The sequence below is a fragment of the Dendropsophus ebraccatus genome, chromosome 2, assembly GCF_027789765.1.
Source record: "Dendropsophus ebraccatus isolate aDenEbr1 chromosome 2, aDenEbr1.pat, whole genome shotgun sequence".
NCBI lineage: Eukaryota > Metazoa > Chordata > Amphibia > Anura > Hylidae > Dendropsophus > Dendropsophus ebraccatus.
The window spans coordinates 210,339,208-210,366,901 of NC_091455.1; the positions used below are offsets into that span (position 1 = coordinate 210,339,208).

The 27,694-nt window shown below is 42.8% G+C and overlaps 1 protein-coding gene across 13 annotated transcripts in view; it reads left to right on the forward strand.

Annotated features, from left to right (window-relative positions):
* Positions 1-27,694, forward strand: part of DYNC1I1 (dynein cytoplasmic 1 intermediate chain 1) — a 209,126-nt gene that overhangs the window by 141,690 nt on the left and 39,742 nt on the right. For 10 of the 13 annotated variants that reach the window (XM_069959361.1, XM_069959367.1, XM_069959363.1 and 7 more), the window contains 2 exons: positions 2,068-2,201; positions 3,663-3,807. In XM_069959361.1, coding sequence (XP_069815462.1) covers positions 2,068-2,201; positions 3,663-3,807 — 279 coding nt within the window. The remainder of the gene's footprint in view (positions 1-2,067; positions 2,202-3,662; positions 3,808-27,694) is intronic. The other 3 variants (XM_069959369.1, XM_069959371.1, XM_069959370.1) reach the window with 1 other exon arrangement.

The window sequence follows — 27,694 nt, forward strand, 5'->3', positions numbered from 1 at the left end:
GCCACTGGTAATCAAATGTCAAGACTTCCGGGTTCGGCTCACTTGAGCATGCTTGAGATCCGGGATCACTCCCTGGTATTGCACCCACATATGCTGTGTCTTCAATGTCTATTTACATAGATGGTGACAAGGGAGAACCCCTATTGCCTTGACCTGCCCACCTGTTTGTATGGTTGCACTCCAAAATGTGATCATAAAATTCGAGAGATTTCTAAGAGTTACTTAAAGGGGTATTCCACTCAAACATTACTTCTCATATGTTGCTGCCCATGGTGAAACTAACAATTCCTTCCATACTAAGTTGAAAGAGGTTATTTAGGCTTAGAAAAACATGGCCACTTTCTTCCAGAAACAGCACCTCTCCTCCCTTCAGTTTGGATGTGGGTTTTGCAGCTCAGGTCCTGTAACGTGAATGGAGCTGCAGCGTAATACCACACACAACCTGAGGGCAGGGGTGGCGCTGTTTTTGCACAAACGTAACAGTGTTTCTCTTTAAGAGTCAATCAAGAAGATTAAAGGGGTATTTCACTCAAATATAACTTTTGATATGTTGCTGCCCATGGTGAGACTAACAATTCCTTCCATACTTGTTATTATCTATTCAGTCTCCTTCCCACAGTTCTCAGCTGCTGCTATCTGCTAATGACACAAAAATCTGCGTGTGAGCTTTTCTCGTTGTTTCCCTCTTCTCTCTCCTCTGAGACGGCTGACGCAAACAAGTCTCTGTCAGCCTTTATCTGCAGCATTATTGCTTCTTTGTAATGCTGGGAGGGTTATTTTGAGGACAAGTTGCTGATGAACTCACTGTGATTATCCCTCCCAGCATTACAAAGAAGCTACAATGTTGCAGATAAAGCCTGCCAGGGACTTGTTTACATTAGCTGTCTCAGAAGGGAGGGGGGAGCAGGGGGAGACAGAGAGAAAAGCTCACACACAGATTTTGTGTCTTCAGCAGAAAGCAGCAGCTCAGAACGGGGGGAAGGAGACTGAATAGATAATAACAAGTATGGAAGGAATTGTTAGTCTCACCATGGGCAGCAACATATCAAAAGTTATATTTGAGTGGAATACCCCTTTATTCTAAAGGATACTTTCTCTTATTGACTCTTAAAGAGAAACACTGTTACGTTTGTGCAAAAACAGCGCCAACCCTGCTGTCAGGTTGTGTGTGGTATTACAGCACAGCTCTATTCACGTCAATGGACCAGAGCTGCAAAACCCACATCCAAAGTGAAGAGAGACAAGAGGTGCTGTTTCTGGAAGAAAGCGGACATGTTTTTCTAAGCCTGAATAACCTCTTTCAAATTAGACTTCCTTTTGATAGATAGTAGATTAAAGGGAACCTGTCACAACAAAAATGCAGTTGGACCTGCCAGCATCATGTTATAGAGCAGGAGGAGCTGAGAAGATTAATATATAGCTTTAAGGAAAATATTTCAGGATAATGTGGAATTAATTGATGTAAATATCTGCTCCAGTAGACATGTGGGCGGTCCTACTTAGTGATTGACAGCTATCTGCATGTATAAGTGTGCATATAGAGAGCTGTCAGTCACTGAGTAGGACCGCCCATTTGACTTCTTGGCCCAGAATGATTAAACTAATCAAGTGTGTGGTCCTACTCAATGATTGAAAGCTATCTACATGCACACAGATAGCTGTCAGTCACTGAGTAGCACCGCCCACTTGGCTACTTAGCTTAGAATGAGCTGAGATTTATATACATTATTTCCCCCACAATACTGTACATCAATCTGCTCAGCTCCTTCTTCTCTATAACATGTCAGCAGATCGGACTGTATTTTTAGTGTGACCGATTCCCTTTAAGGGGCCATCGTGGCTATTGACATACAGATTTAAAGGGGCATTCCCATTTCAAGAAGTTACCACAGAATAGGGGATAACAAACTGATCTGTAGGGGTCTGACTGCAGGGACCCCCGCTAACACCGGAACAGACGTGAAAAGTTTGGAAGCCCCTTAGACAATGACTGGAGCGTTTGTCGCACATGCTGATATTGTCCCTGTAGGGTTGTTAATCTGAAAAATATTTTTTTTTTTATTATAGGAAAGTATGGAACTAGTCTACAATAAATCTAAGTCAGTGGCAGTGACCGGCATGGCGTTCCCTACCGGAGATGTTAACAATTTTGTGGTAGGAAGCGAAGAGGGGACGGTTTACACGGCGTGCCGGCATGGAAGGTAGAGTCATGTGTTGCCTCGTCCTTATCACTTTACATATACTAGATCACAACTGTACCAGATACATCAACAGGATATCTCTAACCCAAACCCTACAAGGAAACCTAACCCTAACCTTACCATAGAGATGTAAAATATCCACCCAGACCCTGGCAGGATGATCAGACCTTGCATGGAGAACTTCTTTGTTGTCCACCCTAATCTAGTCACATTTGAACAGGTTTGTGTCCTAGTTTTGTTAGGCAGTGACATAGCTCACGTTTTGCAGGAGAGCTGCATACTCACCTACAGTTCTGATTTTGTCGGAGCAATCCTGCACACTTGGTCCCAACTGGTGCCCGGTTTACAGGAACACCACTCATTCTATTGATAATGAGATGACTCTGCTGACTCTGACCAATTCTACACAGCAAAGCTGAATTGTGATTTATGGAAAACAGGAAGTTTGTAACATCTGGTCCATTGTTAACTGGACTATGTTTGGATTATCTGAATGACAATTAAAATAATATGAAAAAAATATGGTTTAAAGGAGTACACCAGTGATTTTTTTTCTTTCAAATCAACTGGTGACATAAAGTTATATAGATTTGTAATTTACTTCTATTTAAAAATCTCCAGTCTTCCAGTACTTATCAGCTGCCGTATGTCCTGCAGGAAGTGGTGTATTCTTTCCAGTCTCACACAGTGCTCTCTGCTGCCACCTCTGTCCATGTCAGGAACTGTCCAGAGCAGGAGAGGTTTTCTATGAGGCTTTACTACTGCTCTGGACAGTTCCTGACATGGACAGAGGTGGCAGCAGAGAGCACTGTGTCAGACTGGAAAGAATATATCACTTCATGCAGGACATACAACAGCTGATAAGTACTGGAAGACTGGAGATTTCTAAATAGAAGTAAATGACAAATCTATATAACTTTGTGAAACCAGTGGATTTGAAAGAAAAAAAAATTGCCGGAGTACCCCTTTAGTAACATCATTTTATAATGACTATTTCCCTTTAGCCTATAGACCTCATATATTGGTTCCTCCACTGTGGACCGCTCCTGAGCCAGAACAGGCAGCTGCTATAAACAAGTGTCTCCCATTCAGGTGGACTTTATTCATTCACATATGACAGGATGGCTGCTGTGTAATACCACACTTCCCCTGTAGAGGTCACTGTCAGGATCAGCACTGATCTCCCCCGGATTTACATTCTGGAAGGGATTGCTTCTAATAATACAATGTAACAATACATCATCCCCCATTGGCCCCAGAAATTTACATTGAACCCTACCACTAGATGGCGCTCATAAGCAAATTATTCTGCCCCCCCTGACTGTGTGCACAGGGCTCCTCGCCTCTAGCGGCATGCATAGAAATATTAAGGCCGAGTTTCTCCTTCTCCCGGTTTTGCATCCTCCTAATAGATGGCAGATGTTCTGTAGGTAATAACTGAACTTTGCAATGTGTGTGCAGTAAAGCTGGCATCAGCGAGGTGTTTGAGGGGCACCAGGGCCCGATCACAGGACTCAACTGCCACAGCGCCGTGGGGGCCATCGACTTCTCCCATCTCTTCCTGACCTCGTCCTTCGACTGGACGGTCAAACTGTGGACAACAAAGGTGAGTGCCGCAACCAATAACTTTCCTCCTTCCTCTATACTATGATCTCCCGGCTGGAACCCGGCCAAGATATGTGTGAAAATAATAAAGTTGGGGTTGTATCCGATTTTTTATTAAAGGTTCCTTATTTTACCAGTCCCCATTAATACGGAACATGTGTCGGAGCAATGAAAGGACAGGAGGGGTAATGAGAATAATGTACTACCGCAGATCACGTTTCATACGTACCGCAACGCGATACCATTGACGGCGCCTTACATGAAGATGGCAGCTAGTGATCTGAGGACTATGTCGTTCAGAATTCACAATTTTCTTTTTTTTTTCATGTGGAAACCCTAAACGTGTATGAAGGGTTACGTCCCTCGGCCAACGCAAGTGGCTTCCATTAAGCCTGCGAGGTATTTTCCATTACGGCTTTGGTACCTGCGAGAAGATATGGGAATTCTTGGCCCCCTGTGGAGGGATATGGGTTAGTTTTGTTGGAATGGAGCCTTGTGAATATATAGGCTTCTACATCGGGGGTGTAAATGGAAATTATAGGGCCCCACGGCTAGGTAAATAATACCGCAATGTAGTAGTATAATAGAAGCAGCTGAAGAGCAATCGAGAGATGGAAAGTACTGTCCTATGGTAGACCTTGTGTAAAAATCACGACAAAAATCACGACCCACCATTGGGCATATTTTCATCAGATGGACTTGCAACGAAATGGGCCGAAACAGCACTAGATGTGTTACAGTGGCATATTCGTCCTTCCTGCATTGGGGAATGTGCTTTATGGCAGCTGCAATAGGTAGGAGTAGGGGGTAATTAGACACATCTGTAGAATTCCGTCCGTACAAGCAACATGATTAATTATGATGCCGCAATCTCTGATACTTTTTGAAGGTTCGCACGAGGGGACTGACACAGCCGCGCGGCTGTGTCAGTACACTAGTACAAACTTCCAAAAAGTATCGGACAGAATTCTATGGGTGTGTATTAGCCCTTAATCAGCAGGTGGCAGAAAGGGAAGGAGAGACTTCATAGACCTGGGAGTGGCAGGAGGGAGGATGAAAACTATATCGTCCACTTACCTCCCCGTCTCCAGCACTGGTGCCCACTGTCCTGGTCTCCGTCCGATTCTTGGTCAAATTCCTGATGGAATTTGAAATGTGATGCCCCTGGCCCGCTCAGCAGCTGCAGTACTGCCAGTGGTGTTACTGAACGGGTCAGGTACGTCATGTCTGAAGTCCGTTCTTAGACCAGAAAGTGGTCATAGACCGGAGAACAGAAGCAGTGGGCGCCAGTGCTGATGCCGTGGAGGTAAGTGGACGATATTGTTTTCCAATTGGGGAAGAAAGGGGTCCCAGCTGGAATAAGTTACCTGCTTTTGGTTAATCATGAGATGACTCTGCTGATTTTTTCTAAGTCTACACGACAAAGCTGAAAAAATGAGTTGCCCCCCAAAATGGAGCAACAGCATTCTATATCAGCTCAGCATCAACTGTGTTGCACTACGTAGCATAACTGGACATTATAGGGCCCTATAGAAGAATGAGATGGGCTCTGCCGCCTAATGACAAGGAACTGAAATGAAGTCAGAGGACTATATCAGAGAACCCACATAGTTGTGCCAAGATAACAAAGCCTGTAGCTTGTTATTTCCATAAAAAAAAGTACAATGGTTTTGCACTTACGTGAAAACATAAACTTCTGAAAGTGTTTCCCGGTGCAAATGATAACAGTCGTATGGCAGTCACTCTATGTATAGGATGTAATGGGGACAATGTGTTCCATGACTTGAATGATGTTTCCAAAACCGGTTTGCTCAACACTAATCAGGACTAGACTGAACTGATCGTCTCTGACCGTCTGGAGAGAAAGCGTAAGACTCCTCCCACAGAGCTTTCTTAGGGCTTCTCTGAGACGCCTGTGTGGGAAGGTCATGTGACCTACCTCTTATACTCTTATATATGATCCACCAGCCCAGAGAATATAAACTATAGCACATTTAGATGACTTAATACAGAGGAATATAATACCTCTAAGACATGTTCTGAATAGAGATGAGCAAACCTTGAGCACACTCCAGCATCCATTTTTTGATAACCGATGGCAGAAGAAGTTGGATGCAGCCCTAGAAAGTCCTGGAAAACATGGATACAACCTATGACCTATGGCTGTATCCATGTTTTCCAGGCAGCGCTATGGCAGCATCCAACTTCTTCAGCCACCCGTCAGAACCCGAGCCTGCTCCAGGTTTGCTGTGCTGCGTTACTGCCACACTACAAACTATTATGTCAGTAGTGAGTGAATCGGGTATCAGGATACTGCAGATGGGCCCCGTAGCAGTTGCTATCCCGCTTGTAACGCCAGTTTGTTGCACCGACCGTTGATGTATTTGCACATAGTAATGAGATCATCCATCTTTTTTCCAACATAAATATTATTTCTTTTCCTTGGCAGCAGCTGCCTGGCACTGGTAACTATTCCCAATAATCCCAAGTCCCTTTCAGTGTCAGTTGTAACCATTTAATAAATATATATAACCCTGTTCTTCGAAAATAAGACGGTGTCTCCCAAAGATGCGCTATGTCTTATTTATCCCTGAAGAAAAATTCACATTGTTAAACAAAATAAAAGAACAATTATTACATACTGTACAGTCTAGAGATTGTAATGATCTCCAACAGCAGTTCTGGCCACCAGGGGGAGCTCACCACAGCACATTGTACAGCACAGCAGGGACAGCATATGGTATGACGGCAGGCATTGGGACAACGTGCAGCTCTATATCTGGCAGTGGGGGAGAACAGGCATGGTGACATGAAAAGGGCATCTTGATGTCTTGCCTGCACATTCACAAGTGACGGCTGCGGAAGGGAACATCAGAGTTGGCAGCAGGTGACGGTCTTCATGTCCTGCATGCAGCTCCTATCTATCTCCTATCTATCTATCTCCTATCTATCTATCTTCTATCTATCTATCTATCTATCTATCTATCTATCTATCTATCTATCTCCTATCTATCTATCTTCTATCTATCTATCTATCTCCTATCTATCTATCTCCTATCTATCTATCTTCTATCTATCTATCTATCTATCTATCTATCTATCTATCTCCTATCTATCTATCTTCTATCTATCTATCTATCTATCTCCTATCTATCTATATATCTCCTATCTATCTATCTATCTATCTATCTATCTATCTATCTCTCTATCTTCTATCTATCTATCTATCTATCTATCTATCTATCTCCTATCTATCTATCTCCTATCTATCTATCTCCTATCTCTCTCTCCTATCTATCTATCTATCTATCTATCTATCTATCTATCTATCTCCTATCTATCTATCTATCTATCTATCTATCTATCTATCTATCTATCTATCTCCTATCTCTCTATCTATTATCTATCTATCTATCTATCTATCTATCTATCTATCTATCTATCTATCTCTCTATTATCTATCTATCTATCTATCTATCTATCTATCTATCTATTATCTATCTCTATCTATCTATCTATCTATCTATCTATCTATCTATCTATCTATCTATCTATTATCTATCTCTATCTATCTATCTATCTATCTATCTATCTATCTATCTCCTATCTATCTATCTATCTATCTATCTATCTATCTATCTATTATCTATCTATCTCCTATCTATCTCCTATCTATCTATCTATCTATCTATCTATCTCCTATCTATCTATCTATCTATCTATCTATCTATCTATCTATCTCCTATCTATCTATCTATCTATCTATCTATCTATCTATCTATCTCCTATCTATCTATCTATCTATCTCCTATCTATCTATCTATCTATGTATCTATCTATCTATCTATCTATCTATCTATCTATCTATCTATCTCCTATCTATCTATCTATCTATCTATCTATCTATCTGTCTATCTATCTATCTATCTATCTATCTATCTATCTCTCTATCTCTCTATCTCTCTCTATCTCCTATCTCTCTCTCTCTCTCTCTCTCTCTCTCTATCTCCTATCTCTCTCTCTCTATCTCTGTGGATTACCATTGGAGCGCTCTCCTGAGCTGTAGTTCCGTCACTGGGAGGTAGCGCGGCGCTGAGATATTATCCGTGAAGCCCCTCCTCACTTTCTTGGTCCCATTCCTCCTATTTAAGCTGTCTCCCATTCATTGCGTAGCTAAATTGCAGTCGCAGGTACACAATGCTCATTGTACTCGCTAGACACATGTTCTCAGACGCTGAAAGAATTTAATAGCAGTTTCAGCTTCTCTCCGACTGTTTCTGAGGAAATATATAAATTTACTGTTCAATATTTATCCAGAAAAGGTAATTACAGTACCGCGTAACAAGCCGACGTGATTTGCATGGAAACACAAAGCAAAACAGAAGCCGTTAATTCATCAGTGACACCGAAATCCTTTTTTGTTCTGCTTTCTCTCTCTTATAGCTATTTTCAGCTTTTTTTTTATCCCTTGGTTATTATACCAATTAATTATACCACAGCACACCCCCGTCTCTGTGCTGCATTTGGTATAGGCCGTGGATGGATCCTACTGTGCGAAATTTTATCATTAAGTCACATGACTCTGTATGTATCCAAGTCACAACTGGTGACCCCGCCCCCTAATGTCACCTGACCTCTTTTTCTGGGTCACAGAGTTCAGTGGGGGCCACATTTCAAGTCTGAATGGCGAAGCTTTGGCTGTCCAGGCATGATGGGAATTGTAGTTTGGCAACAGCTGGAGGGAAGAAGGTCCTGCATATATCAGTGAGCTATACCATTATGCAATAAAGAGAGGGGTGCACATATATAAAAGCATGTTTGCATATGTTATAAAAAAAATCCTTTAAAATCTTTTTTAAAGGGGTAGTTCACAAAAAAAAATGTTTCAAATCAACTGGTGTCAGAAAGTTAAACAGATTTGTAATTGACTACTATTAATGGCTTCCAGTACTTATAAGCTGCTGTATGTCCTGCAGGAAGTGGTGTATTCTCTCCAGTCTGACACAGTGCTCTCTGCTGCCACCTCTGTCCAGAGCAGGAGAGGTTTTCTATGAGGATTTGCTGCTGCTCTGGACAGTTCCTGACATGGACAGAGGTGGCAGCAGAGAGCACTGTGTCAGAATGGAAAGAATACACCACTTCCTGCAGGACATACATCAGCTGATAAGTACTGTAAGACTGGATTTTTTTTATAGAAGTAAAGTGCAAATCCATGGCACTAGAAGATTTTTTTTTTTGTGAACTACCCCTTTAGTGATCAGACTTAAAGGGGTACTCCAGTGAAAATCTTCTTCTTTCAAATCAACTGATATCAGAAAGTTATACAGATTTGTAATTTACTTTTATTTTTTAAAAATCTCAAGTTTCCTCATACTTATTAGCTGCTGTATGTCCTGCAGGAAGTGTTGTTTTATTTTCAGTCTGACACAGCGCTCTCTGCTGCCACCTCTGGCCGAGACAGGAACTCTGTCTCGGTTTTCTATGAATCCCTACAGAAAACCTCTCCTGCTCTGGACAGTTCCTGTTTCGGCCAGAGATGTCAGCAGAGAGCACCGTGTCAGAACAAAAACAAAACAACATTTCCTGCATGACATGCAGCAGCTAATAAGTATGGGAAGACTTGAGATTTTTTTATAGAAGTAAATTACAAATCTATATAACTTTCTCACACCAGTTAATTTGAAAGAAAAAGATTTTCGCTGGACAACCCCTTTTAAAGGGGTTATCCAGGATCATAAAGATCTAGCTGCTTTTGCCCTATATTAGCGCCACTCAGGTTATATGTGGTATTACAATTTAGTTTATTGGAAGTGAGATGCAGTACTACACACAACCTGAGGACATGAGTGGCGCTGTTTCTTGAACAAAGTAACTATATTTCTCTAATCCAGCATAACCCCTTTAAGGAGTGTGTAATAAGTAAAGAAGGCTTCATCTATCCCAGGATCGTGCAGCCTCCCTAGTGTCCCTATCTGCTACTACTTATCCATCCTCCATGCTTTATACTGAAGCTCTGCCGGCTCTCATTGGCTGTGTATATGGGGAACAGATGGGTGTACCAGCCCATGAATGCATAAAGGATAATACCCCTTAGTTCGATTTCCATTGGGCATCTATCGAGCGGCATGGAAAATTTCCTACCCTGCACAAGGAAGCCATTGCCCAGTCCGGGATAATATTTATGTATCCCTATCTGCAGTAAAAGAGATTAATACTCACTCACAGCTATTACAAGACACGTGGAGAGCGGTCATACCTCGCGCCTCATTACATCCCAGACATTACTGAGCGAACGCATCGCAGGACCTCATGCTGAACATCACTTCCTCCAACATTTCATCATCACTTTCCTGTGTAACCAGCAGACACTGGGGGATTATACTGGTGTTACAGTGTGTACTGGTGTATAGCGCTCATTGTACCAGACAAAGTATCACACGTGGGAACACTAAAATATCACATCGTTCTGTAGGGGGCAGTATTATAGTAGTTATATTCTTGTATATAGGAGCAGTATTATAGTAGTTATATTCTTGTATATAGGAGCAGTATTATATTAGTTATATTCCTGTATATAGGAGCAGTATTATAGTAGTTATATTCCTGTATATAGGGGGCAGTATTATAGTAGTTATATTCTTGTATATAGGAGCAGTATTATAGTAGTTATATTCCTGTATATAGGAGCAGTATTATAGTAGTTACATTCCTGTATATACGAGCAGTATTATAGTAGTTATATTCTTGTATATAGGAGCAGTATTATAGTAGTTATATTCCTGTATATAGGAGCAGTATTATAGTAGTTATATTCCTGTACATAGGAGCAGTATTATAGTAGTTATATTCCTGTACATAGGAGCAGTATTATAGTAGTTATATTCTTGTATATAGGAGCAGTATTATAGTAGTTATATTCCTGTATATAGGAGCAGTATTATAGTAGCTATGCGCGAACTGGAGAGAATGGAACGGCTGCACATCCCATCTATGGCTGATACTAATGCCGCTAGGCCTATATTAAAAATCAACACCAGAGTGTCTGTATATGAATTGATCAAGCCATATTGCCCCGTGTACCACCGCGCAGGTCCTCTGGTCCACACGGGTCCCTACGCTAACTCCACACCGTGTCGGTCGGCGACCGCCAACCCCGCAAAGCGTGCACATGCAGGGAAGGGAGGCCATGGAACGGCCCTGCAACACCAATGTCACAGGACCAGACCCAAAAAGCCCCACCAAAACCCAGCCAGCACCACCGGCGGGGAAGGCTGCCCCCAAACGACACAAGTATGGATATGGTATTACACTTACCATTGCTGCTCTCACAGAATGGGGAAGACATTGGGTCCAGACATGTGAGCACAGACATATCCTGCTAATTTTGGTCATGTGGGTCTTATGAAGGAGTGCTAGCTGTTCAGAGAGGGAGAACTGTGAAACACGAACTGGAGAGAATGGAACGGCTGCACATCCCATCTATGGCTGATACTAATGCCGCTAGGCCTATATTAAAAATCAACACCAGAGTGTCTGTATATGAATTGATCAAGCCATATTGCCCCGTGTACCACCGCGGTTCCCTGAACCGTATTTTGTTTCTCTCTTTTCTCCGTGTTTTGCACTCCTCCGGGTGAGACCCACATGACCACAATTAGCAGGAGACACCTGAGTGCTCATGGTTTTAATCCCTCCTGTCTGTCCCATTCTATCTTTGATAGCTATGGTGAGTGCAATACCTTATCCAGACTTGTGCTGTTTGGGGGCAGCTTCCTCCGCCGGTGGTGCTGGCTGGGTTTTGGTGTGGCATTTTTGGGTCTGGTCCTGTGGCATGGGAGTTGCAGGGCCGTTCCATGGCCTCCCTTCCCTGCCCATGCACGCCTGCGGGGGTGGTGGTCGCTTACTGGCACAGTGTGGACTTAGTGTAGGGACCCATGTGTATCAGATACCTGCACGAGGTACATGGGGCAGTATGGCTTGATCAATTCACATACAGAATTCTGATGTTTTTTATGCAGCCGAGAGGTACTAGTATCAGCCATAGGTGTGAGGTGCAGCACTCTTTTTCTTACCTGAACCGTATTATAGTAGTTGTATTCTTGTATATAGGAGCAGTATTATAGTAGTTATATTCCTGTATATAGGAGTAGTATTATAGTAGTTATATTCTTGTATATAGGAGCAGTATTATAGTAGTTATATTCCTGTATATAGGGGGCAGTATTATAGTAATTATATTCCTGTATATAGGAGCAGTATTATAGTAGTTATATTCCTGTATATAGGGGTAGTATTATACTAGTTATATTCTTGTATATAGGAGCAGTATTATAGTAGTTATATTCTTGTATATAGGAGCAGTATTATAGTAGTTATATTCTTGTATATAGGAGCAGTATTATAGTAGTTATATTCTTGTATATAGGAGCAGTATTATAGTAGTTATATTCTTGTATATAGGGGGCAGTATTATAGTAGTTATATTCCTGTATATAGGAGCAGTATTATAGTAGTTATATTCCTGTATATAGGAGCAGTATTATAGTAGTTATATTCCTGTATACAGGAGCAGTATTATAGTAGTTATATTCCTGTATATAGGAGCAGTATTATAGTAGTTATATTCCTGTATATAGGGGCAGTATTATAGTAGTTATGCCTGTATGGTTTGGCATTTTGAACTATAGGATACCAGACTGAAAGAATGTTACTTAGCACATCATATTTCTTGTCAGCAGATACTTACGATCATTTTGTTTTCCCTAGTTGTGTTGGGATATATTATTTTTGCATTTTTGGACCCTAATTACGCCTCAGCAATCATATAACCCGTACACCTCATAAAGAAAAGGTCCCGAGCTTTCAGCCTCCTCAGTTCTGTGATTTTACAATATGCGCATATTTCTCTCTTCTCCCTCTCGGAGTTGTGAGCCCGGCCTAATCCAGCGCAGCATATTACTGTAGTCCGAATCAGATGGTTTTCATTTATATTACAGAAAATCCAGGATTTCATATAGCAGAGAAATGATGGACATATGGTTTGCTCTATGGAAATCAGTAGGATTTCATCACTTAGCAGCGGGAATTGTAATTTATGTTGATAAGTTTTGCTGAAGTCATTCGGAGGAGAAGGATTTGCTACGAGCTTTAGTATGTATGGAGATCCTTATTATTGTATATTAGGGCACGCCATAATTATGTGTGTATTCCTTTAAGACCATTACTACATGGTGTCTTCAGCCTCGCAGTCTCAGCTGCCAGCAGTTCAGTTCAACCCACCCTATCATGTGATTTCACTCTTTCTTAGGCTATGTTCACACGACCTCAAAAATAGAGAAAAATCGTCCGATTTTGCTATTTAAAAAGACGTCCGTTTTTGCCGCAATATAACTGGCTGCAATGCATTGAAATCAATGGGCTGCTAAATAACGTCTGTTATTTTAGACTTAAAATGACAAATGTCATTATAATTGGAGCTGCAAAATGTTGTGTGAACATAGCCTTAAAGGGGAACTCTATCAAATTCATGTTATTTCAAATCTGGTATTAGAAAGTTATACAGATTTGTAATTTACATCTATTTAAAAATCTCCAGTCTTCCAGTACTTATGAGCTGCTGTAAGTCCTGCAGGAAGTGGTGTATTCTTTCCAGTCTGACACAGTGCTCTCTGCTGCCACCTCTGTCCATGTCAGGAACTGTCCAGAGCAGCAGCAAATCCCCATAGAAAACCGCTCTGGACAGTTCCTGACATGGACAGAAGTGGCAGCAGAGAGCACTGTGTCAGACTGGAAAGAATACACCACTTCCTGCAGGACATACAGCAGCTGATAATATAATTTCAGTAAGGCTGGGTTAACGCTGCGTTTTTTGCAGTCTGTTTTTTCCGTCTTTTGCAAAAAAGTTATGTATAACTTAAGTAAAATGTATTATTGTGTATCCATTTTTCCATTGAATTTTTTTTTTACTGTTTTACTTTTAAACGTGGTTGACCACGTTTTTGTGTACGCTAACAAAAGGACGCGTTTTGATCCATTATTTTTTTTTAAAAAAAGATCAATAAACGGAAGTCAATGGAAAAAACGGATGAAAACGGATCCAAAAAAATACATCCATTTTTCATCTGTTTTTTGTAAAAAAAAAATGGATGAAAAAACGGACTGCGAAAAACGCTGTGCGAACCTAGCCTAAGCAAAGTAGTACAATTGTTGTATGATCATATTAGATAGTCTGAGCTGCTCAGTAATAAGTGACTATGGGTCCATTTACACAGAAAGATTATCTGATAGATTATCTGCCAAAGATTTGAAGCCAAAGCCAGGAATGGATTTGAAAAGATGAGAAATATCAGGCTTTCCTTTATGACCTGTTCCCTATTTATCACTGCTCCTGGCTTTGGCTTCAAATCTTTGGCAGATAATCTTTCGGTGTAAATGGACCCTTAGGGTCCTATTCCACGGGCCGAGGAGGGCCCGATCAACTATGTAAACGAGCGACGATCTGCTAGATCGCCGCTCGTTTACTGGGCCTATTCCACGGCCCAATGATCGTTGAGCGAGGGCTGCAGGGACATCGTTACCGATGCCCTTGCAGCATCATACATTACCTGGCTGCAGGGCTTGTCCTCCGCTCCGTCTCCTCCACGGGTCCCGCGCTCTATCTTCTGAATGGCCGGTCAGCTGACAGGCCACACTCAGCCAATCACAGGCCGCGGCGGTCCCAGCCTGTGATTGGCTGAGCGCTCCGTCAGCTGACCGGCCATTCAGAAGATAGAGCGAGCGGTACCCGGGGATGAAGACAGCGCAGAGAAGAGGCCCTGCAGCCAGGTAATGTATGATGCTGCTGCTGTTTCTTCTCAAATCGTCGGTCGCCCGCAGTGCACCGCTATTCAACCGCAGCGATGCGCGGTGGGGGAACGATGATTTTAGGTCTGGCCCTAAACGAACGATCAGCGGATAGCACGATCATCGGCTGATCGTTCTCTCTATTTCACCAAACGATAATCGGCCAAATCGGGCCGATCCGGCTGATTATCGTTATTGTGGAATAGGGCCCTTAGGGTCCTATTCCAAGGGCCAATGGGGGCCCGATCAATAATGTAAACGAGCGCCGATCTGCTAAATCGGCACTCGTTTACTGGGCGTATTCCATGGCCCAATAATCTTTTACGAGGGCTGCAGGGACATCGTTACCGATGTCCTTGCAGACCTTGTTTAAGCACCATACATTACCTACACATGTTGCAGGTCTTCTCCTGCGCTCCTTCCTCCTCCTGGTCCTGCTCGCAGCAGCAGTTTCGGTGCGGACTGTCTGAGCTGACAGACTGCTCAGCCAATCACTGCCCGCCGTGGTCCTGGCCAGTGATTGGCTGAGCGGTCTGTCAGCTCAGACTGGGCGCTTTGAAGCTGCTGCGCGTGGGACCGGGAGGAAGAAGGAGCGCAGGAGAAGACCTGCAACATGGATAGGTAAAGTATGCTGTTTGTGAAATCGTTGGTTGCCGCCGCGCATCACTATTCCACGTAGCGATGCGCGGTCGGTGCGCGGTGATTTTAAGTTTGCATCTAAATAAACGATCAGCCGATGACACGATCAGCAATATTCCACGGAGCAGTGATCGCCCAAATCGGGCCGGTTCAGCCGATAATCGCTCTGTGGAATAGGCCCCTTATGGTCCTTTTACACGGAACGATTTATCGTTCGAATTTGCACAATAACGATCAAATTCGAATGATAATCGTACGTGTAAACGCAGCGAAAGATCAAGCGACGAGCGAGAAATTGTTCATTTTGATCTTTCAACATGTTCTCAAATCATCGTTGGTCGTTCGCAAAAAATTTGCAGATCGTTCAGTATAAATAATCTTTCAACGATTTCACCTATGTGCGAGATAGGCTTAAGCGATCGCAAAACAATCACAAAACGATTTTTTCGTACGATGTATCGTTCCGTCTAAACGCTGATCGTTATAATAAAACATTGTTGATTCAAAATTGTTAATCGTGCGATCGGGCGAATTATCGCTCCGTGTAAAAGTACCATTAGTCACTGATAGGCACTCGTTTAATAAGGCTGACAAGGCTTGGTAATCGCGGCCAGGGCTGTGCATTTAATTAGCCATCAGACACATTCCCTACTATACAGAGCGGCCGTTCATCACCTGATCACTGGTCCTGTTGCACAGGGCAATAACATCATGTTTTGGCCGATAATCAGCTTGTTTAACATAGTATTTAGTGTCCGTACTACAACTGCAATGCCTGGACCTTGCCACTAAGATTACCATGAAACCCTGTGGTGATCTAAGCTTAGATCAGTAGTGTAATCCCCCATCCGTCTAAGGCCTACAGCTATGTTCATTTTGGCCATTTTTACTGGGTGAAAAACTGACGTTTTTTTTTTATTTTTCATAAGGATAAATTTAAAGTGTCACTGTCGTTTCATTTTTTTTGCAGAAATCAATAGTCCAGGTGATTTTAAGAAACTTTGTAATTGGGTTTATTAGGCACATCTGCCATTATCTGCATTTACAAAGTCTTTCTAGTTTATCAGGAAATCTCGACTGGTTTACGTGAGTCGGGCCCTGTCTGTTCTATGGAGAGGGGAGGGGGGAGGAGGGAGATTAGTCGCCAGCAAAGAGCAGAGAACAAAGGATTACACAGTGGGAGCTGTGTGACAGCCGATATTCAGAGGTCAGAGAGGTCAGTGCTGACTTCATAGTTTTGCCTCTTTATAAATCACTGGTCAGACCACACATGGAATACTGTGTACAGTTTTGGGCACCGGTATATAAGAAGGACACAGCTGAACTAGAGCGGGTGCAGAGGAGGGCAACAAAGGTCATTAAGGGAATGGGTGGGTTACAGTACCAGGACAGGTTATCACGCTTGGGGTTATTTACGCTAGAAAAAAGACGTCTTAGGGGCGATCTGATCACAATGTACAAATATATGAATGGACAGTACAGAGATCTTTGTAGTGGTCTTTTTACTCCTAGGTCTGTAACAATGACAAGGGGGCATCCTCTACGTCTAGAGGAAAGAAGATTTCATCATCAGCATCGACGCGGGTTCTTTACTGTACGAGCGGTAAGACTGTGGAACTCTCTGCCACATGATGTTGTCATGGCTGATTCATTAAATAAGTTCAAGGGAGGCCTGGATGATTTTCTTGAAAAATATAATATTACAAGTTATGGGCATTAGATTTCTGGTGATACGTTGATCCGGGGATTGTTCTGGTTGCCATTGCAGTCGGGGGAGGGGGGGGAGTTTCTCCCTGTGGTGGGGCGTTTGTCTTCTGCCCCATAGGGGTTTTTCGCCTTCCTGGATCAACACAGTAGGATTTTCCTAGGTTGAACCTGATGGACTCTTGTCTTCTTTCAACCCTATTTACTATGTATGTTAGGAGATAGCCCGGTGATGCAGCTGTAAATTAAAGGCCCTATTCCACGGAACGATTATCGTCCGTATTTGGCCGATATCGGCCGCTACCGACGATAATCGTCCCGTGGAATAGAGTGCAACGATCAGCTGACATCGTTCATGTCGGCTGATCGTTGCAGTCGCTTGTTTTCAACATGTTGAAAAACAAGCGACTGATATAGCAGCGATCTGCTGCCGTCGCTTCGTTGAATAGGAGCATCGGCAGCAGACGCTGCTGTATCCTATGGGCTGCCCAGACGATCAGTGATCACCCGGGCAGCCCCCCGCAGCTCCCCGCCTCCCCCTCCCGCACTCACCCGCTCGCTGCAGCCGCGTTGAATTGTGGCTTAATAGGGCCTTAACTCTTTGTTGTCCTGATTTGGTGCCTCATCTCCCTCCACCCCTCTCCTCTCCATAGAGAACCATAAAGACGTAGGAGAGCTTCAAACTGCTTTTTCATGATAAAAATGCATTTTTCGGCTAATAAACCCAATTACAAAGTTTCTTAAAATCGCCTGTACTATTGATTTCCGCAAAAAAATGTAAACAACAGTGACACTTTAAGAAAAAAAACTGCTGTTTTTTACCTTAAAAATTTATCGTGTGTGAACATAGCCTAATAGTCCAACTTTAATGTGAACTATAAGAAGACTTCGGATTTTGGCTGCAATATTTTCCCCTTTTTGTTGCTTTTCAGCCTTTTTTTTTATATTGTATTTGTTTACAGATCTTGTTTTTACGTTTTCCCCTTCTAAGCAGCAGGTTTGTGATTTTTTTTTCTTTCCTTTTCCCTTGACAGAAGTCAAGTTTATTTTTTTTCCCTGATAACAAAAGGTGATAAATAACCGCCGGGTTCCCATGTAAATGTTCTGCTTGTCTTGCGGGGATCCTGAACTCGCTCCAAAATTGCGGCTGTGAATGAATCTACTTCAGAACAAGGTTTGGGACGGCGGCCAAGCTGCCATGAGGGAGGAGGGTGGGGCGGCCTGTTCAGACAGGATTCCAAGTTCCTCCACTTTACCTCTGGAGCCAGAGGTCTGGCCCCGGCCCAGCCACACGAAGAGGAGATTAAGGCATTTTCTGTGCAAAAAGTTTAAAGAGGTAAACTCCGAGTCAGGTGTTTATTTTCCTCCGTCTTCCCTGCAGATGTCTCTAAAAGCTCACTGCTGTCTGTTAAGATTTCTTAACCGATTTTTTAAAATAAAGTCTAAAAAAAAATTTAAATTTTTTTTCCCCCAGCAATTTAAAAAAAAAAATTTCAAATCAACTGGTGCCAGAGATTTATTTACTTCTATTAAAAAAATCTCCAGTCTTTCAGTACTTAGCAGCTGCTGTATGTCCTGCAGGAAGTGGTGTGTTCTCTACAGTCTGACACAGTGCTCTCTGCTGCCACCTGTGTCCAAATCCCCATAGAAAACCTCTCCTGCTCTGGACAGTTCCTGACATGGACAGAGGTGGCAGCAAAGAGCACTGTGTCAGATTGAAGAGAATACACCACTTCCTGCAGGACATACAGCAGCTGCTAAGTACTGGAAGACTGGGGATCTTTAAATAGAATTAACTTACAAATCTGTATAACTTTCTGACACCAGTTGATTTGAAAGAAATACCCCTTTAAGATTTCCCTTGACTGAGGCTGACCCCCTCTATCCCTCTATAGCTGGCACAGTACAGTCAGGCAGGGATTGTTCTCCTAACATTGACCAAACCCAGGCGCCAGATAGAGAAGTGTGATCCGTCACTGCGTGCAACCAGTCTCCTCTACTCCAGAGTCCAGTGATGGCGGCTTTACACCCCTCCATCTGATGCTTAGCATTGTGCTTTGATATATAAGGCTTGCATGCAGCGGCTCGGCAATTGACACCCATGTCATGAAGCTCCCAGTCTTTGTGCTGATGTTAATGCCAGATGATGTCCAATCTCAGGAGCCAACTAGTACAACACCACGCTGGTATCAGTGAGCGCTATAGACCCATTATATCATGCAATTCTGTAAAGGCGACAGCACAGGTCGGGGCTGGATGTTATAAACCTGCAACAATGGGACTGAATGAGACAGCGGACGTCAGCGACTAAATGTCAGGGCCCACCACCTTAGTCCATACAATGTAGATATATAATGAGAGACAATTTAAAGGGATAAACATAGACATTAGGGGGGGAATTAGAGGATAACACATTGATAGTTTATTCTTAGGCCATGTGTGTTTAATGGGTTGAGGTCCTGAACAGAGGCGACATAATATCAGATTACATTATTGGAAAAACCCTTTAAGTCAATAATATCCATAATGGTATATACAATGCAGTTACTATTTGAGATATGAGAGTATATGTATATATATATATATATATATATATATATATATATATATATATATACATAACCTGTATTTCGTCTTCAGGAAGCTGCAGTTTTCTTCCCATCCACGGGGTGGCAGTGTTGCTGCATGTGTCCAGTGCTCCTTTACATGGCTGTATCTCTTGAGCTCCTCTTGCTTCCCTGTACTGCTGCCTCCTCCCTGACATTAGTCTCTCCTCTACATTCATAGATTTACTGTTACACAGCGTGGGAACAATATGTCAGATCCCAGCCTCTCCAGCTCTGGTAATCTGCAGTATCCCGCAATGCTCGCCTTGGTCTATGGACTGTATAGAGGCTGTCACTGTATGAACACAAGGCTGAGGTGTGACAGCTCTGTCCCTGCTGCAGCGCCCCCCTGTGGTCAATGTGTGACTATGCCAGAGAGGAATCAATGCACTGAGATTCAAGGTACAGGGATACTACACAGTGATGTCACAGTACAGGGATAATACACACAGTGATGTCACAGTACAGGGATACTACACAGTGATGTCACAGTACAGGGATAATACACACAGTGATGTCACAGTACAGGGATAATACACATAGTGATGTCACAGTACAGGGATACTACACATAGTGATGTCACAGTACAGGGATACTACACATAGTGATGTCACAGTACAGGGATAATACACACAGTGATGTCACAGTACAGGGATAATACACATAGTGATGTCACAGTACATGTATAATACACACAGTGATGTCACAGTACAGGGGGATAATACACACAGTGATGTCACAGTACAGAGATAATACACAGTGATGTCACAGTACAGGGATACTACACACAGTGATGTCACAGTACAGGGATAATACACACAGTGATGTCACAGCACAGGGGGGATAATACACATAGTGACATCACCACGCAGGTATAGACCTCCTGATATATTATTTGCGGCCGTGGAGAATGTTTTCCCTATGACAGATACCACAGGAACGTCCTCAGGTTGTTATCTCCGGCTGCTCGTGTACAGTCACCTCCAGCACTCCCCACATGGTTACCCTATAAGCTATGCAAGCTGGAACTTTAAAAAGTGACATTTTTGTGTGTGTGTATGCGTTGTAATAGAGTCCCCCCCCCCCACTCTGTGACCACCACGTGTGCTCTCGTCCTGATCATCGTATATCCAGAGGTTCTGCCACTTTCTAATATACATCATGTTATTATTTACTAGTTATAGAAATAAAACACAATGAAGCCATAACAAGGTCCGTCACCAGCAGCTGGCCTGCTTGTTGATGGTTTCCACCTATAGGTAAATAAAGGTTCATTGTATAATCTTCCCATTTTGTTTATTTCCCCTCCATACACCCAAACTGCTAAGAAGGATCATATAACTAGAATAGATCCATAAACAGCAGCTTATTGATGGTTTCCTTATGGCTAATTTAGCTGAATATACAAGGTTAGATTACCTGCTGATAGTTTCCCTTTAAAGTGAATCGAGTTGAGTTGTAATACCCTACACAGCCTGAGGACAAGGGGTGGTGCTGTTCTTGGAAGAAGGTAGCTATGTGTTTTTTTTAATTCTCGATATCGATTTTAAGGCTATATTCACACTGTGTATAAACAACGGCCGCTGTTTGACATGTTCCTGCGGCCGATATTACCATTTCAGCCGCAGGATCATCATTATATTTATATTGGAATGCGGACACATTTGGGTTTGCTTACAATCCAATTAATCTTGAAGTCTATGCAACGTACGGCCGTAAACCTTGTTGACACATTGAACGAAGTAGGAACAACAGCCGTCGTTCCTGCATTACCGGCCGCTAAAAGTTAATTGTTGTTTAATAAATTATGTGAACAATGGCCGTTGTTCCCGTAGAGTGCAATGCAGTGTATTATTTTAATGCAAGAACGGCCACTGTTTTAATCGTCAACGATTCACATATTCACATCTGTTTTATTGCAGAAACAGCGCCACCACATTCTTAGGCTGTGTGTGGTATTGCAGCTTAGTTCAATTTAATTGAATAGAGCAAAGGTGTAATACCCCACACAACCTGTGGACAGGAGTGGTGCTATGAGAAAGCAGATATGTTTTCCTAAGGGTGTTATTACACGGGCGATGAAGGGCCGATAATAATTGTAAACGTTTACTAGGCCTATTACACGGCCTGATTAGCGTTTAACAAGGGCTGCAGGGACATCGTTACCGATGTCCTCGCAGCCTTTGCTTTTACTTTATACATTACCTATCCAGGCTGCAGGGCTCCTCTTGCGGTCTTCTCCCCTGGTCCCATGTGCTCTAGCTTAAGAGCGGCCTCCCTCAGCTGACAGGCCGCTCAGCCAATCACTGGCCGCGGCGGTCCCGGCCACTGATTGGCTGAGCGGCATGTCAGCTGAGGACGCGCAGGACCAGGGGAGAAGACCGCAAGAGGAGCCCTGCAGCATGGACAGGTAATGTATATCGTCAGTCACCGGCCTATTACACGTAGCGATGCGCGGTCGGCGCCCGACAATTATAGGTTCAAACCTATATCAACGATCAGCCGATGATCGTTGTCATCGGCTGATCGTTGTATTTATTACACGGAGCGATAATCGGCCGACTACCGTTCTATGTAATGGTACCCTAACCATAGAGACGCGGTATATTGATATATAGGTGAATGCTGAGACTAGTAGTCCTTCCTAAAGTTCAGCAAGAATTTTGTTACAAAATGAATGAGAAAATAAGTATAATAATATAATATATACAGAATAATTCCATTTCTTTTTATATATATTTTTTGCAGAGCATGTCGGTGTAGCAGAGCTTAGTTTGTTCGATACGATTGAACTCATAAAAATCTCTATATTAATTAGTTGGCATCTTGAGCTCTGCTACATCTGTATGTGAGAGTGGGCGTCCTCCACAGTGTGGGCTGCCTGTGCCAGGGAGCGAGCGTACAATTGCACTGCCCACATGGGTGTAGGTAGGAGGCGACCACAATGGGCTGATGTACGGCCGTTGGCGTGGTTAATGGATTGTGTGGGTGGAAAGAGAGAAAGAAAACAACACAGGAACATGATGGGTGGATCCAGTCTCCGGCGCTGAGTACGTCACTGTGCACACATTTAGCTCCTGGACACCGTGTATCCGCTCCTCAATTATAACCGACTGCAGTAAGAACATCGTATCCATCATTATGTAACACTGCAACATCTGCACGGACGCAGAACGTCTAGGCTGGAACCCTTTTGCCTTTGTTCTTCTCATTTCTCACACAGAACCGTCACATGTGATGGCTGCATGAGTTACCCTGGCCAAAATCTTTTACTTACAAATCAAACTTTATATAGATTTGTAATTTACTTCTATTTGAAAATCTCCTGTATTCCAGTACTTATCAGCTGCTGAATGTCCTGCAGGAAGTGGTGTATTCTCTCCAGTCTGACACAGTTCTCTCTGCTGCCACCTCTGTCCATGTCAGGTACTGTCCAGAGCAGTAGAAAACCCCCATAGAAAACCTCTCCGCTTCTGGACAGTTCCTGACATGGACAGAGGTGGCAGCAGAGAGCTCTGTGTCACACTGGAAAGAATACACCACTTCCTGCAGGACATACAGCAGCTGATAAGTACTGGAAGACCAGTGAACCCCTATGGACAGTGTTAACTATACACTGCTATTCAGAATTTGCTGTATTAGATGGTCCAAGATGTCCTGAAATTTGAAACGAGCACTAATCTCGCTGATCGACACTAGAGATAAGCATGCTCGAGTCTAGTCGTTCGACATTTGAGAACCTGTGGCAGAAGAAGCTGGATGCAGCCCTAGGGAATCTGGGAAAAACATGGATACAGCCTATGGCTAGGCCTCACCTCAGGCCTAGGAGCAGCCATCCTCATGCTGTACATGGTTACTGTCTCCTCCTTGACTTAAGGCCCTATTCCACGGAACGATTATCGTTCATAAACTCGCTCCAACGACCGCTCGTTAACGATAATCACTTCGTGGAATTTGTGTCAACGAGCGAACGACAAAGGCGAAATTGTTATATTGTCGTTTAAAATTGTTTTTCAGCATGTCGAAAAAAAATTGTTGGTCTTTGAATTCGCTAATCGGTTTGTAAAATTAGGAATCTTTCAGTCGTTCGTAGAAAGGTTTTAAAAAAGTAGGTGTGTCGTATGGTCACGATCACCCCCGGCGAACGTTAATACACTACATATATCGTTCACGTTATGTGTTATCGTTCGCTAAAAAAAATCGTTTAGTGATCGTTAACGAGCGGTCGTCGGAGCGAGTTTATCAACGATAATCGTTCCGTGAAATAGGGCCTTTAGCTGTCGTCTTATCCAGTAGGAGTCCAGCTCTGCAAAGCTATAATTTACCATGATGGGTCATTTGGTTGTTGGGGGTATAAAAGGTCAGTGATGTACCGTGTAATTCTGATCCACACCTGAGGGATTTCACAACCACTGAAAAAAAGTCCATGTGCCATACATCAGAATTGTGAAAACCGTTTTATAATATCTTCCTTGTAAGCTGAGATATCATCACCTGAAATTACAGGCCCAAAGCCTGAGGCGGCAGTGTTGTCATAGTAACCATTGATAATACCAATAATACCAACCAATCACAGCAGAGCTTTCATGTTTCAAGAGCACAATACAAAATGAAAGCTGTGCTGTGATTGGTTGCTATGGGTAACAAAAACAGCTCTGCCTAAATCTGAGGTCTCCATGGCTACGCAAACCAGCAGTGGACGCGTCGCCATAGGATTTTCTATTACAACCTCAGGCTTTGGGCCTGTAATTTCTGGCGACGATATCTCAGCCTAGAAGGGAGATATTGTAAAAGCGTTTTCATATTTTTGATTCATGGCACATGGATTTATTTCTGTTGTCAGGATATAGGGACAAGCTAAATAAAATTAAAATGTATAGAATTCTAATTACTTTAAGGGGAGCTACAGCAAAATATTTTCCTTTCAAATCAACTGGCGTCGGAAAGTTATATAGATTTGTAATTTACTTCTATTAAAAAATCTCTAGTCTTCCAGTACTTATCAGCTGCTGTATGTCCTGCAGGAAGTGGTGTATTCTCTCCAGTCTGACACAGGGCTCTCTGCTGCCACCTCTGTCCATGTCAGGACCTGTCCAGAACAGGAGGTTTTCTATTTGCTGAAACCCATGGACATAAAGGAGCCGATTCTGTCCATTTCCACTTGAAGTAATGTATATTATAATATATTACACACGCCTGTTACCGATTACAAATATTTTTTAATTTTTTTCCTCTTTTCCTAATATTTATGATGGTTTTTTCCCTGTTCGGCCGATTTGCCGTCAGTTTTATGTAGCTGCTCCTATAGATCGTATTACAGGGTCGCGGTCCTCTCCCTAATACATTGGTTTTATAGCGTCCTATTTAACACGCTGTAAATAATCCATTAATTGTACGTTGTGTTTATACGTGTAATGGGAGGGTGGTCGGGGAATTAGTGGCGGCTATAATTAAAATAAAATGAATTTATTTTATGATGAAAAAAGCCGAGAGGTAATGGGAATCGTGTGCAAACAGGAGGAAATAGGTGGAAAGAGCTGAGAAACCATCCCAGGCCGCCGGGCCCTGTTCACACCTTGTGGTCGGATGGCGGCAATTTTCATGTTTGTTTTTAGCAATTTCTGAAATGTCGCGGTGCCGGGAAATGATGGCACAAACTGGGACGTTACTGCGACATAACTCTGCATGATCAGGACTCCATGGGGATTTGCTGCTGCTCTGGACAGTTCCTGACATGGACAGAGGTGGCAGCAGAGAGCACTGTGTCAGACTGGAAAGAATACACCACTTCCTGCAGGACATACAGCAGCTAATAAGTACTGGAAGACTGGAGATTTGTGAATAGAAGTAAATTACAAATCTATATAACGTTCTAGCACCAGTTGATTTAAAAGATTTTTTATGCTGGAGTTTCCCTTTAATACCAACTTCTCCTGCAGCATGACTTATTGACGCACGCTCAGTAATCAATCAGGAGGTTTAGAGTATGTGCACACACTGCAGAACATGTTCTCTTTTTTCCAGAAACAGCGCCAGCCCTGTCTTCAGTTTGGATGTGGTATTGCAGCTCAGTTCCATTGAAGTGAATGGAGGTGAGTTGTAGTGCCACACACAACCTGAGGACAGGGGTGGCGCTGTTTTTGCAGTAGTATTTTTTTCTAATTCTGGATAACCCCTTTAAATCTACGACATGCAGCTATAATTGACTATGTACAAAACGTTAATCATGGCCGGAGCTCCGCTTTAGCATGTAGTGTGTCAGCGCAGACAGTTGTGGCCTGGCACGTGATGAGTTCTCAGATATATAAGCCACCGCCATCATGTCCTCGTGCTGCAGTCTGTCATATGGCTCCGTTCTGGTACACAGGGGGATGGTATCTCCCATTATGCTTCCTGTCATCTTATGGCCCCCAGCTGTTTAGAGATAGCGGACGGAGTGGCGGTGTCACACAAGGGGTTAATGCTGCAGGCCACGTCCAGGGTATGCAGACTGACTCCGCCACAGGCTCCTTCTCGTCATCTGCCGGGATTCTTTGATGTGTTCACCTTGAAGCGCTCTCTGTTACTGGAATCTGTTTCCATATATATATATATATGTATGTATGTAGTGTACACACATGAGTCACCGTGATACCTCTGCTTTTACATAGGACTGCTGGTGGATTTAGTGCATTAAACAGTTCAGACATTTGGGTGAAGTAGACACCCCTTAAAGGGGAACTCTGGTGAATGTTACTTTCTTTCAAATCAGATCAATAGATTTGTAATTGACTTCTATTTTAAAATCTCCAGTCTTCCAGTACTTATCAGCTGCTGTATGTCCTGCAGGAAGTGGTGTATTCTCTCCAGTCTGACACAGTGCTCTCTGCTGCCACCTCTGTCCATGTCAGGAACTGTCCAGAGCAGCAGCAAAATCCCCATAGAAAACCTCTCCTGCTCTGGACAGTTCCTGACTATCGGTCTCTTATAATCCAGCAATGCTCTGTAAGCTGAAACAGGATCGGGCACGGATGTCTTCTCACCTGTCAGAACATTTGATGAGGTTTCTGTTATTTTCTCACTTCTCTGGGGTAAATGTGGGGGTTACTATAACCATAGCACCCGCTATTGCCCCAGAGGTCAACTCAGAAGTCAGATCATTGTATCTTATTATACTGTTCTTATATTATGTGGCACTGCTATACCATCTAGCACTGCTATGTGGTTTTCTGATACAGTATATGGCAGTATTATTTATCCTGTTATATGATTTGTTATCTATCACTGCTATGTGGTTCTCTGATACAGGATATGGCAGTATTATTTATACTGTTATATTATTTGTTATCTATCACTGCTATGTGGTTCTCTGATACAGGATATGGCAGTATTATTTATACTGTTATTATATTATTTGGCTATTTAGCACTGCTATGTGGGTCTCTGATACAGTATATGGCAGTATTATTTATACTGTTATTATATTATTTGGCTATTTAGCACTGCTATGTGGTTCTCTGATACAGTATATGGCAGTATTATTTATCCTGTTATATGATTTGTTATCTAGCACTGCTATGTGGTTCTCTGATACAGTATATGGCAGTATTATTTATCCTGTTATATGATTTGTTATCTAGCACTATGTGGTTCTCTGATACAGTATATGGCAGTATTATTTATCCTGTTATATGATTTGTTATCTAGCACTATGTGGTTCTTTGATACAGTATATGGCAGTATGGTAGTATTACTTTTAATTCCTGCTACTTATGCTGCTGTTTGAGACGTAGGAGGAGAGCAGAACGACACAGGGGCTCGATGTAGAAAAAAAAATATTGTTTACTCTCCTGGCTGCCCCCATGGGAAGTGTCCAGGAGGCGGACTCTAAAGCTTCAATGCATGGAACTCCCTGTAACCCTCCACCGCTATGATTGACAGCCTTAGAATCCAATAAGGAGATGCCGGAGCTGGAGGGGTTGGGGAATCCGTCACTACCTAAAGAATAGAGCCCGCCTCCTGGACACTTGGTGAATCCACTCTATTCCATCCATCATACCCCACTGCATACATCCATTTTGGCCTCAATAGGGGTCTATGTGTACATATAACATAGGC